Below are 14,231 nucleotides of genomic sequence, written 5' to 3' on the forward strand. Positions count from 1 at the left end.
GTACAGTGGTAATGGCTTGTCTCTGCCCCATAGTGTCTGGGGCCTCAGCTGGGGCTCAAATAACTGGACATGTCTGAGACACCTTGACTATTTTCCGGCTATTGGCTGGAGCTAGAAAATAGTCAAGTTCTCCCAGTAATGTGGCACCTGCTGGGCTGTAATGTCCAAGATGGCTTTCTTATTCACATATCTGACGCTTGGCCTAGGGTGACTAGAATGTCTGGGTGCTGGTTAGATATGTTTCTCTTTTCACATGGCTTCTCTGTTTGACTAACTTGGGCTTCCTCACAGCATGGTAATCTCAGGGTAGTCTGAATTTTTATATGGTGCTGACTTCCTTCAGAATGAGCACTCTAAGAACAGAGGTGGAAGTTTCTTTATGATCTGGCTTGTAATCTTGTGGAGTAAAAGAGGAGCAGAGAAAATGGAGGTAAAAGAAAGAGGCCGAATGGCTTAAACTTGTCTGGGGATTGAGTTAAGCTGGGTCAGTTGTTCAGGCTTCATTATGTATATATCTCTCCGTTGGAATTATTTTACCTAATTGTTCTTTGACACTTGTACACTCCACTAGAATAGTTTATGGGATAGACATCTTGGAAATTTTAACTTAAATTGAAATTTGAATGCATTTGATTTTGAGAATTTAATAACAGCCTGTAAAATGATCTGAGGCACCCTTTAGAATTAGAAGTTGGAATCACTGAGTTAGAAGGAATAGGTACGAGATATGATGATGATTTTATTTAATTTGAAAATTCCTAGTGAAAGAGAGACATAGTCAAGAGAAAAGCAGTGTAGAGAGGAACATAATTGTTGGAGTCAGAAACTTCTAGTTGTGCTACTAGTTAGCTATATTAAAATTACTTAATCTTTCTGAACTCCAGTTTCCTCATCTGTAACATAAGGGATAAGAATACCTACTGCCAAAGGTGGTTTTGAGGATAGAGTGCTACAATGTAGTTAAAATACTTGTCACCTGATAGATCCATAATAATGATAAGTGCTGTTATGATGATGACTATGATTATTATTCAAAGCACTTAGAGGAGATAAATGCAGATCAAGAACTCAAATGGGATAAAGTGTTCCAGATTGTTCAGAACAAGCTTGTCCAACATGCGGCCATGGGCCACATGTGGCCCAGGATGGCTTTGAATGCGACCCAATGTAAATTAATAAATTTTCTTAATTAACACTCTGAGTTTTTTTGTGATTTTTTTTTTCTCATCACCTACTAGTGTTAATGTATTTTATGTGACAGTTCTTCTAACATGGCCCAGGGAAGCCAAAATATTGGACACCCCTGGTTTAGAATATGTTTTGGAATTGAGCAATTATATAAATATATATTGACTACCCTTATAGTGAAGGCTCTGTACTAGATGCCGTAGGGGAAATAAAGGAGAATTGAATACATATCCTGCCCTCAAAGAGTTCATAATCTAGTAGGGGAGTCAAGAAGTACTATACTCAGTTAACATTGGTGAAATGAGAGGTGTTATAGCATAAGAGGGCTTAGAGAGAGAGTGTTGTGGAAGGTACTGGGGAGTGGGTATTAAATGGTTGTGAAAACTGAATGGGACTTTACTAGGTGGAGATGAAAGGAAGGGCATGCCAGGTTAAAAATGGAGCATAATGCCAAATATGAAGACATTTTAACAATAGGACATATTTGGTGAGTGGTAAGTAACCTGGTGTGTCTTGACTATTTACTCCATTTTAGAAAATGTGTAACGTGTTAGGTTTTATTTGGTTCATTAAGATTTAATGAAGACATCGTTAGTTCTAATTCAATAAAAAATTTAAGATTTGATACTCATACATTCCATTTTTTTTTGTACAGAATGGAATTATTTTTTTCAGGATTGTATCCTTATCCTGACTGTTTTGTGTTTAAAACAGCCCTAATGGACAAAACTGCTAACATATAAGTTCATTTTCTGTCTTTCATCTTTAAAGACATCAGCATATTTAATTGAAGAAGAACTAAAGGAACAGCTAAGAAAAAAAAAAGAAGCTTTGAAACATTTTCAGAAACAAGTTAAATACCGAGTAAATCAACAAATTAGGTTGAGAAAAAAGCAACAGCTTCAGAAGTCTTATGAAAGAGTAAGTTCAAAAGTGAGCCTGAGTAAAGATTGAATGGAAAATACGTGTGTTATGAGATAAGCTATTAGGCAGTAACAGAATTGCTTTCCTTTGATTACATGCCTAATATAATCTAATTAACTAGTGAAGACAGTAGATTTTTTTTTGTAGAGAAACCATGTTTTATTCCTGTGTTCTGACTCAATTTTTTGCTTTTACCAAGTAGTTAAAAGCAACGTCAGAATTTTGGGTTCAGACTTGAGTTTGAATTTTGGCTTTGCCACTTCTAGCTATTGACTTTTGGCTAATTACTTAACTTCACTGATTGTAGTTTCTTCATCCATAAAATAAGGATATGATACTTCTCTCATAGGATTGTGTGAGAGTTAGATGAGATAACCTAAATTATTAGCACATGGGAGGTGCCTGGTAAATGTTAGTTTCTCTGCCAGCCAGAGCCTCTCCCCTGCCCCCCACCCCAATTTAAAATCTTCTGAACTGCTTTAGAGGCATTATTTGATTGCTCTGGATTGGGGTAGAATGTTACTATCCCCCTTTCTTCTTTCGTGTAGGCACAAAAAGAAGGCTCCATAGCCATGCAGTCTTCAGCAGCACACTTAACTTCCAAAAGGACAAGTGTTTTTCCAAACAATTTGAATGTTGCTATTGGAAGTTCTAGGTTACCTCCTTCCCTGATGCCTGGGGATGGAATAGAGGATGAAGAGAATCAGAACGAATTATTCCAACAACAAGCCCAGGCTGTAAGTACCTGTTCATTTTATTTTATGTCTATGATATTTTCCCCCTCCCCTAAACTATAAATACGACATCTAGGGTATGAGGTAGTGATTAGTATACCTGAGCTTTTGTCCAGTTGATACAGTCTTCAACTCTGCTTCAGTAATTGTTCTTCATCTTATTTAAAATGTATTACTAGAAATAATGAGAGGAAGAGAGAAAATATGGAAAATTATGAGTATGTGAAAATAAAAGCTGTATTACTGCTTAACATACTTGGTCATAATTTAATTGTGCTATTAGTATAAATAGGAAAAGTTTAGAAGCACACATTATCATGTTGAACTACTATTAAAATTTTTTTCTTTGTCCACAACTATTTGACTCTTGTCATTGTTCAGTTTGTAATAATCATTTTTATTTGTTTAGCAAATATTTATTGAGCCAGGCACTGCATAAAGTACAAGGAATAGAACATTAACTTAAGACAGACACAGTCCTTGCTTTCGTGGTGCTTGTAGCTGTTAGTCCCACTGTAGTGAGGATTTTACTTCATCTGTTTAATACAAAAATAGAACTCATCAGTCAGCAGTATTTGCATATGCTGTTTGTTATGGATTGTAGCGATACTAAGGAAATGTAAAATAGGACCTTCCATGGGTTTATATTTTCAGGTAGAAATACAAAACTAATAGACCACTCATTGTATCAGATAATAATATAGAGAGATTTTCTGTGTTTTGCAATAAAGTTGTGCTATGGGAGTTCAGAAATTTTTAAGGAAACAGTAGGGGAAGAATTCATGGCAGAGATAGAATTGAACTACACATTTTGTATTGGTAAATTCAAGAGAATTTGTTTTTCTTAGAGACGGAGTCTCACTCTGTTGCCCATGCTGGAGTGCAGTGGTGCAGTCCTGGCTCACTGCAACCTCCTCCTCGTGAGTTCAAGAGAATCTCCTGATTCTCCTGCCTCAGCCTCCTGAGTAGCTGGGGTAGGTGCCTGCCACCATGCCTGGCTAATTTTTGTATTTTTAGTAGAGATGGGGTTTCACCATGTTGGCCAGGCTGGTATCAAATTCCTGAGCTCAAGGGATCCGCCTGCCTTGGCCTCCCAAAGTGCTGGGATTACAGGTGTGAGCCACCACACCTGGCCAAGATAATTTTTTCTTAAAAACCACCCAAACAAAAAAAAAGCCTACAATCTCCAATGAGCCAGGTGTATTTGGGAATAAGTAATGGAACCTTTCTAATTGGTAGTTTATAATGGAGAATAACCAAAAATGGGGTTGGATAAGGAGGAGGAAATCAGGTTATGAAAAACCTTAAATGTCACAAGATTTTTTAAAGTTTTTATAATACCCCCACACTTTTTTTTTTTAAAGGACATGAACTACTGAAGAATGCTCAGTGACTTAACTATTTTGAGCTTGTAAACTTTGTCCATATGACTCCATGACAATAGATGCTTTCTGATCTTACCACTTCTGTTGCAGTTTTTATCCACTAGATGTCACCGTGAAACTAGACAATGAGACAGTTCAGGCACGAACTCCCTTAGTTTATCTAGAACTGGTTGGGTAAATGGTACGCATAATTCACTTTCTGAATGTTAGTACACGTCTCAGTTTTCTTGTGTTGGTGTTATAGAAACATGTGATCTTGGAGTTGGAAGAGTTTCAAACATTCATCTGACATGTTGAAACATTTATACATGAAAGTATTTGATGTCTGGAATATACTTAAATAATAAAAGAATGAGGTAAAGTAGGGAGTTACGGATGAAGCAAGATTGGCTAGGAGTTGATAGTGCTAAAGTGAGGTATCCATATCTGTCCATGGTGGTTCATTATAGTGTTCTGATTACTTCTGTATCTGTTTGAAGTTTTCCATAGGTTTGAATTTATTTATATTTTTAATTAAATGTTAAAAAAGAATATTATCTGGTCCTATCTTTCTCTGTCCAAGGAATTCAGTTCTTTTTTTTTTTGATTATACTTTAAATTCTAGGGTACATGTGCACAACATGCAGGTTTGTTACATATGTATACATGTGCCATGTTGGTGTGCTGCATCCATTAACTTGTCATTTACATGAGGTTTTTCTCCTAATGCTATCCCTCCCCGCTTCCCACCATGCCACGACAGGCCCTGGTGTGTGATGTTCCCAACCCTGTGTCCAAGTGTTCTCATTGTTCATTTCCGACCTATGAGTGAGAACATGCGGTGTTTGGTTTTCTGTCCTTGAGATAGTTTGCTTAGAATTATGGTTTCCAGCTTCATCCATGTCCCTACAAAGGACATGAACTCATCCTTTTCTATGGCTGCATAGTATTTCATGGTGTATATGTGCCACATTTTCTTAATCCAGTCTATCATTGATGGACATTTGGGTTGGTTCCAAGTCTTTGCTATTGTGAATAGTGCTGCAATAAACACATGTGTCTTTATAGTAGCATGATTTATAATCCTTTGGGTATATACCAAGTAATGAGATGGCTGGGTCAAATGGTATTTCTAGTTCTAGATCCTTGAGGAATCGCCACACTGTCTTCCACAATGGTTGAACTAATTTACAGTCCCACCAACAGTGTAAAAGTGTTCCTATTTCTCCACATTCTCTCCAGCACCTGTTGTTTCCTGACTTTTTAATGATTGCCATTCTAACTGGTGTGAGATGGTATCTCATTGTGGTTTTGATTTACATTTCTCTGATGGCCAGTGATGATGAGCATTTTTTCATGTGTCTGTTGGCTGCATAAATGTCTTCTTTTGAGAAGTGTCTGTTCATATCCTTTGCCCACTTTTTGATGGGATTGTTTGATTTTTTTCTTGTAAATTTGTGTAAGTTCTTTGTAGATTCTGGATATTACCCCTTTGTCAAATGTGTAGATTGCAAAAATTTTCTCCCATTCTGTAGGTTGCCTGTTCACTCTGATGGTAATTTCTTTTGCTGTGCAGAAGCTCTTTAGTTTAATTAGATCCCATTTGTCAATTTTGGCTTCTGTTGCCATTGCTTTTGGTGTTTTAGTCATGAAGTCCTTGCCCATGCCTATGTCCTGAATGGTATTGCCTAGGTTTTCATCTAGAGTTTTTATGGTTTTAGGTCTAACAATTAAGTCTTTAATCCATCTTGAATTAATTTTTGTATAAGGTGTAAGGAAGGGATCCAGTTTCAGCTTTCTACATATGGCTAGCCAGTTTTCCCAGCACCATTTATTAATAGGGAATCCTTTCCCCATTTCTTGCTTTTGTCAGATTTGTCAAAGATCAGATGGTTGTAGATGTGTGGTGTTATTTCTGAGGCCTCTGTTCTGTTCCATTTGTCTATATATCTGTTTTGGTACCAGTACCATGCTGTTTTGGTTACTGTAACCTTGTAATATAGTTTGAAGTCAGGTAGCGTGATGCCTCCAACTTTGTTCTTTTTGTTTAGGATTGTCATGGCAATGCGGGCTCTTTTTTGGTTCCATATGAACTTTAAAGTAGTTTTTTCCAATTCTGTGAAGAAAGTCAGTGGTAGCTTGATGGGGATAGCACTGAATCTATAAATTACCTTGGGCAGTATGGCCATTTTCACGATATTGATTCTTTCTATCCATGAGCATGGAATGTTCTTCCATTTGTTTGTGTCCTCTTTTATTTAGTTGAGCAGTGGTTTGTAGTTCTCCTTGAAGAGGTCCTTCACATCCCTTCATGTAAGTTGGATTCCTAGGTATTTTATTCTCTTTGAAGCAGTTGTGAATGTGAGTTCACTCATGATTTGGCTGTTTGTCTGTTATTGGTGTGTAGGAATACTTGTGATTTTTGCACATTGATTTTGTATCCTGAGACTTTGCTGAAGTTGCTTATGAGCTTAGGAGATTTTGGGCTGAGTCGATGGGGTTTTCTAAATATACAATCATGTCATCTGCAAACAGGGACAATTTGACTTCCTCTTTTCCTAATTGAATACCCTTTATGTCTTTCTCTTGCCTGATTCCCCTGGTCAGAACTTCCAACACTATGTTGAATAGGAGTGGTGAGAGAGGGCATCGCTGTCTTGTGCCAGTTTTCAAAGGGAATGCTTCCAGTTTTTGCCCATTCAGTATGATATTGGCTGTAGGTTTGTCATAAGTAGCTCTTATTATTTTGAGATATGCCCCATCAATACCTAGTTTATTGAGAGTTTTTAGCATGAAGCGCTGTTGAATTTTGTCAAAGGCCTTTTCTGCATCTATTGAGATAATCATGTGGTTTTTGTCGTTGGTTCTGTTTATGTGATGGCGTACGTTTACTGATTTGCATATGTTGAACCAGCCTTGCATCCCAGGGATGAAGCCAACTTGATCTTGGTGGATAAGCTTTTTGATGTGCTGCTGGATTCAGTTTGCCAGTATTTTATTGAGGATTTTTGCATCGATGTTCATCAGGGATATTGGTCTAAAATTCTCTTTTTTTGTTGTGTCTTTGCCAGGCTTTGGTATCAGGATGATGCCGGCCTCATAAAATGAGTTAGGGAGTATTCCCTCTTTTTCTATTGATTGGAATAGTTTCAGAAGGAATAGTACCAGCTCCCCTTTGTACCTTTGGTAGAATTTGGCTGTGAATCCATCTGGTCTTGGACTTTTTTTGGTTGGTAGGCTATTAATTATTGCCTCAATTTCAGAGCCTGTTATTGGTCTGTTCAAGGATTCAACTTCTTCCTGGTTTAGTCTTGGGAGGGTGTATGTGTGGAGGAATTTATCCATTGCTTCTAGATTTTCTAGTTTATTTGCGTAGAGGTGTTTGTAGTATTCTCTGATGGTAGTTTGCATTTCTGTGGGATTGGTGGTGATATCCCCTTTATCATTTTTTATTGTGTCTATTTGATTCTTCTCTCTTTTCTTCTTTATTAGTCTTGCTAGCGGTCTGTCAATTTTGTTGATCTTTTCAAAAAACCAGCTCCTGGATTCATTGATTCTTTGAAGGTCTGTATCTCCTTCAGTTCTACTCTGATCTTAGTTATTTCTTGCCTTCTGCTAGCTTTTGAATTTGTTTTCTCTTGCTTCTCTAGTTCTTTTAATTGTGATGTTAGGGTGACGATTTTAGATCTTTCCTGCTTTTTCTTGTGGGCATTTAGTGCTATAAATTTCCCTCTACACACTGCTTTAAATGTGTCCGAGAGATTCTGGTATGTTGTGTCTTTGTTCTCATTGGTTTCAAAGAATATCTTTATTTCTGCCTTCATTTTGTTATTTACCCAGTAGTCATTCAGGAGCAGGTTGTCCAGTTTCCATGTAGTTGTGCGGTTTTGAGTGAGTTTCTTAATCCTGAGTTCTAATTTGATTGCACTGTCATCTGAGAGACAGTCTGTTGTGATTTCTGTTCTTTGACATTTGCTGAGGAATGCTTTACTTCCAACTATGTGGTCAATTTTGGAATAAGTGCGATGTGGTGCTGAGAAGAATGTATATTCTGTTGATTTGGGTTGGAGAGTTCTGTAGATGTCTATTAGGTCCACTTGGTGCAGAGCTGAGTTCAAGTCCTGTATATCCTTGTTAACCTTCTGTCTGGTTGATCTGTCTAATATTGACAGTGGGGTGTTAAAGTCTCCCATTATTATTGTGTGGGAGTCTAAGTCTCTTTGTAGGTCTCTAAGGACTTGCTTTATGAATATGGGTGCTCCTGTATTGGGTGTATATACATTTAGGATAGTTAGCTTTTCTTGTTGAATTGATCCTTTTACCGTTATGTAATGGCCTTGTCTCTTGATCTTTATTGGTTTAAAGTCTGTTTTATCAGAGACTAGGATTGCAACCCCTGCTTTTTTTTTTTTTTTCCATTTGCTTGGTAGATCTTCCTCCATCCCTTTATTTTGAGCCTATATGTGCCTCTGCACGTGTGATGGGTCTCCTGAATATAGCACACTGATGGTCTTGACTCTTTATTCAATTTGCCAGTCTGTGTCTTTTAATTGGGGCATTTAGCCCATTTACATTTAAGGTTAATATTGTTATGTGTGAATTTGGTCCTGTCATTATAATGTTAGCTGGTTATTTTTCCCATTAGTTGATGCAGTTTCTTCCTAGCATTGATGGTCTTTACAATTTGGCATGTTTCTGCAGTGGCTGGTACTGGTCGTTCCTTTCCATGTTTAGTGCTTCCTTCAGGAGCTCTTGTAAGGCAGGCCTGGTGGGGAGAAAATCTCTCAGCATTTGCTTCTCTGTAAAGGATTTTATTTCTTCACTTTTGAAGCTTAGTTTGGCTGGATATGAAATTCCGGGTTGAAAATTCTTTTCTATAAGAATGTTGAATATTGGCCCCCACTCTCTTCTGGCTTGTAGAGTTTCTGCCGAGAGATCCGCTGTTAGTCTGATGGGCTTCCCTTTGTGGGTAACCCGACCTTCTCTGGCTGACCTTAACATTTTTTCCTTCATTTCAACCTTGGTGAATCTGACAATTATGTGTTTTGGGGTTGCTCTTCTCGAGGAGTATCTCTGTGGTGTTTTCTGTATTTCGTGAATTTAAAGGTTGACCTGCCTTGCTAGGTTGGGGAAGTTCTCCTGGATAATATCCTGACGAGTGTTTTCCAACTTGGTTCCATTCTCGCTGTCACTTTCAGGTACAGCAATCAAACATAGATTTAGTCTTTTCACATAGTCCCATATTTCTTGGAGGCTTTGTTCATTTCTTTTTATTCTTTTTTCTGTAAACTTCTCACTTCATTTCATTAATTTGATCTTCAGTCACTGATACCCTTTCTTCCACTTGATCAAATCGGCTACTGAAGCTTGTGCATTCGTCACGTAGTTCTCGTGCATGGTTTTCAGCTCCATCAGGTCATTTAAGATCTTCTCTACACTGTTTATTCTAGTTAGCCAGTCATCTAATCTTTTTTCAAGGGTTTTAGCTTCCTTGCGATGGGTTCAAACGTCCTCCTTTAGCTCGGAGAAATTTGTCATTATCGACCTTCTGAAGCCTACTTCTGTCAACTAGTCAAAGTCATTCTCCATTCAGCTTTGTTCCGTTGCTGGCGAGGAGCTGTGATCCTTTGGAGGAGAAGAGGTGCTCTGGTTTTTAGAATTTTCAGCTTTTCTGCTCTGGTTTCTCCCCATCTTTGTGGTTTTATTTACCTTTGGTCTTTGATGATGGTGACCTACAGATGGGGTTTTGGTGTGGATGTCCTTTTTGTTGATGTTGATGCTATTCCTTTCTGTTTGTTAGTTTTCCTTCTAACAGTCAGGTCCCTCAGCTGCAGGTCTGTTGGAGTTTGCTGGAGGTCCACTCCAGATCCTGTTTGCCTGGGTATCACCAGTGGAGGCTGAAGAACAGCAAATATTGCAGAACAGCAAATATTGCTGCCTGATCCTTCCTCTGGAAGCTTCGTCTCAGAGGGCACCTGGCTGTGTGAGGTGTCAGTCGGTCCCTACTGGGAGGTGTCTCCGAGTTAGGCTACATGGGGGTCAGGGACCCACTTGAGGAGGCAGTATGTCCGTTCTCAGAGCTCAAACTTCATGCTGGGAGAACCACTGCTCTCTTCAGAGCTGTCAGACAGGGACGTTTAAGTCTGCAGAAGTTTCTGCTGCCTTTTGTTCAGCTATGCCCTGACCCTGGAGGTGGAGTCTACAGAGGCAGACAGGCCTCGTTGAGCTGCAGTGGGCTCCACCCAGTTCGAGCTTCCTAGACACTTTGTTTACCTACTGAAGCCTCAGGAATGGCGGACGCCCCTCCTCCAGCCAGGCTGCTGCCTCGCAGTTTAATCTTGGACTGCTGCAATAGCAGTGAGCAAGGCTCTGTGGGTGTGGGACCTGCCAAGCCAGGTGCGGGGTATAATCTCTTGGTGTGCCATTTGCTAAGACTGTTGGAAAAGCGCAGTATTAGGGCGGGAGTGTCCCGATTTTCCAGGTACCATCTGTCATGGCTTCCCTTGGCTAGGAAAGGGAAATCCCCTGACCGCTTGCACTTCCTGGGTGAGGCGATGCCCCACCCTGCTTCGGTTCACCCTCCGTGGGCTGCACCCACTGTCCAGCCAGTCCCAAGGAGATGACAGGTACCTCAGTTAGAAATGCAGAAATCACCTGTCTTCTGCGTCGATCACGCTGGGAGCTGCAGACTGGAGCTGTTCCTATTCAGCCATCTTGGAATGGACCCCCCAATTCTTTTTATATTATCTCCATATATGGCCATCTAATTCCTGCCACAACACCTCCACTATTGGACAACTCATTACTTTTTCAGACTGATCATTTTATTTTTTGAAGACTTGAAATTATTGCAACTGTTTTTTCAACATGTTGAGTCAAAAATCTTCCTCCCTATAACTTTTATCCATTGGTCTTAATTTTGCCCTCTCAGGTAATAAAAAATAAGATAGCATCTGAGAGCACTTCAAGTATTTGATTATAGTTATCATTTTTCTTTTTTGGGTTTCTATATTCCTAATGCCTTATTGATTTCTTCTGAATACTATTTTGTTTTTCAATATTCTTCTGAAATAGGACCTCAAAAACAACACAATACTGTATTTTAAATATGATTTGGCCACTATTGCTCTTAATCCGCACCCCTCACCTCACCCTCTACTTGAGGTATTACCTACTTGTTCAAAGGTCAGTTAAGATTAGTTGCCTAAAGGTAGGAGCTAGAATTGTAGACTGGAAGAAATTTCAAGTGTCTTATAATATATAGAACCGTATTTTGTTTTCATTAGATCTGATATTTATCTTTAGGGATTCAGTTTCTGTGATGTCCCTTGACAGCAGCATTTTGGTGAGGAATTGAAGAACAACTGATCATTGTTTTAGTCTTACTATATAATAACTTTTTATTGATCTGTCCCTATTCAGTTTGCTACTGTTTTCTAGCATGGTTTATTCCAGCTTTTTGTTTCTCACTGAATCTTTTACTATCTTATTTCTATTTTTATTCTCTCTTTACAGTGCTAGTTTTCCAGCTTTTTAAAACCATGGAAATAATTACTTTTTGTAGTAAAGCTTTAAGTAATGTGAAATAGCCTGCTAAATTCTTGTAATCTACCATTGAAAAAACTAGTATTTCAGTCAGACACTTTTGCCTGCAAGAACTCAGGCTAACCCAAACAAGGGGAAAGTTTATTTGAAGAATACACATGGGTTAATAAGGGAAGAATCAGAATCTCACACAAATCCAAACTCCCTTGAGGAATGCAACTGGAGAGTTTTTCTGGATGTGAGTTTTTCTGGATGTGAGCTCCAGTGACCCCAAGAGCATGAGATATTTGATCTTCACACTAATATTTAATCAATAGCTTGATTGATTCAGTTCTTCTCATAGGGTGACCAGCCTTCCCTATTGGTCTAAGATCGAGGGTTTTCCAGGACATGGGACTTTCAGTGCTAAAACTGAGACAGTTCTAGGTAAACTAGTATAGTTGGTCACCTTGTTTCTACATGTATGCTTCCCTCTTATTTTCTCATTTCTCTACCATTAACTGGTATTGTCATCTCCTCATCACAGCATCATAACTTTGGTATACTTGAGGACCCGTTAGCCTCTTTTTTCCAGTTTAGGACCTTTTATGTTCAAGTCCTCTCTCTAACTTTTCTCTGGATATTTCCTAGTTTATTATCTGAGGTAAGGAATATTTATTGGCCCAGCTTGCCTTTTTGCATTAGGTCTACATTACTGGCCATCTTATAGATTGATAGCAATTGTGACAAAAGAAAGATAATGCAACTCGCTGCATTGCACTGGGATTCATGGGCTATAAAAAGTGGCTCATGTGAGTTCAACTTTTAATGTATGGTATTTTCTGGCCACTGAAAAGTCTAACACATTTAAAAATCAGTATGATATCATTTGCAAATAAACTACGTTATACTTGAATGGAATTCAACTTTGATTAGATTTTTATGGCCTTAACAATACACTTTACATTGGTATTAGTCCTCTGTGATAATAAAGTAGGTAAAATTCTATAAATATTAGATCTCATCTATACTCTTTTCCCATGACCTACATAGTATTACTAATTGTTTCGTTTATACAGTTACATGTAAATTCTATCTTATTCTTGATTGGCTAAAAAATTACACAAACAAGTTAAAAAGAACTGAAGAAAATATGAACAGTGTCCTAGTTAGATATCTATATTTCTCAAATTTTATCCTTCATATTTGCTTGATGCTTTAAATTTTACTATCTAATCATAGTTTGCTTTAGATTTTAAGATTTAAATCTCAAAATTTATATATTACAATTTTCGTTTTGTTACAAAGAAGTGCTTTTGCTAATTGTTAAAGTTATGTTTCTGTGTGCAAAATAGACATTTTTTTTGGTGTGCAGAAGACATTGCATCAAGGCCTATTTTTAGTTGACATACTACTACACAACCCTTGCTCCAGTCAGCTAAGGCTAGGGAGGAAGTTGCCTAAGGCTGCCCCTTTAATAGGGCTTGTAGGCCTGGCAGTATTCCTTAGAAGGCACTGTGATTGGTTGTCTGGTATACCTGGGATATAGTCTCTAGGGGTCAATGCAAGCAAAGTTTTGTTGGCAATGCTTTGTTAGTTAGGAAAACTAACAAACAGAAAGGAATAGCATCGACATCAACAAAAAGGACATCCACACCAAAACCCCATCTGTAGGTCACCATCATCAAAGACCAAAGGTAGATAAAACCACAAAGATGTGGAGAAACCAGAGCAGAAAAGCTGACAATTCTAAAAACCAGGGCATCTCTTCTCCTCCAAAGGATCACAGCTCCTCGCCAGCAACGGAACAAAGCTGGATGGAGAATGACTTTGATGAGTTGACAGAAGTAGGCTTCAGAAGGTCGGTAATAACAAACTGCTCCAAGCTAAAATTTAGGCCCATGTTCTGTAGGATATTCCTGAGGTCTGATATATGTACATATGTATTTATATATGCAATATGAGAACCAAAAATGCATTTATATGTTTATGTTGTTCATGAGAGGAAGCTTTTTGAGGGATATTGTCTGGGATTTTTTTTTCTCATTTTTTACAGTGAGTTTTATTGAAAGTATATATGTACATAGTTTGAACAAGTAAAATAAATAGTTGCATGCATTGTTATTAAAAAAGATAAGTACTTTGCACATTTCCTCATCTTCCTCAGAAGCAACTATTTGTATTCTTTTAGTTTTGTCTTTTGGTGTTAATATTCATATTTCTGAGCAACATGCTAGTAATACTCCTTCTTAATTAAAAAAAATTTAGGCATTTTTTATTGATTTACCGCTAGGAAGGATGAGGATTTATTCCTCTTTGTCTCCCCTGCCACCACTACACATGCACTCTTTCCACTCCCGTCCTCTCTTTATAGTTATATTGTAATTTTGCTTAGATCTATATTAAACATTTATGTTGTTATGACTATATAAACATTAGTCACAGCTGATCTATGAGTAAACTATGATTATGTTTCCGTCTATGTATGGCTTTTTGT

The 14,231-nt window shown here is 38.1% G+C and overlaps 1 protein-coding gene across 14 annotated transcripts in view; it reads left to right on the forward strand.

Annotated features, from left to right (window-relative positions):
• The window catches only part of CCDC15 (coiled-coil domain containing 15), an 87,119-nt gene that overhangs the window by 3,271 nt on the left and 69,617 nt on the right, over window positions 1–14,231 (forward strand). For all 14 annotated transcript variants that reach the window (XM_055355143.2, XM_019035727.3, XM_055355135.2 and 11 more), the window contains exons 3-4: window positions 1,960–2,109; window positions 2,661–2,849. In XM_055355143.2, coding sequence (XP_055211118.2) covers window positions 1,960–2,109; window positions 2,661–2,849 — 339 coding nt within the window. The remainder of the gene's footprint in view (window positions 1–1,959; window positions 2,110–2,660; window positions 2,850–14,231) is intronic.

Source organism: Gorilla gorilla, chromosome 9 (genome assembly GCF_029281585.2).
Source record: "Gorilla gorilla gorilla isolate KB3781 chromosome 9, NHGRI_mGorGor1-v2.1_pri, whole genome shotgun sequence".
Classification (NCBI taxonomy): domain Eukaryota; kingdom Metazoa; phylum Chordata; class Mammalia; order Primates; family Hominidae; genus Gorilla; species Gorilla gorilla.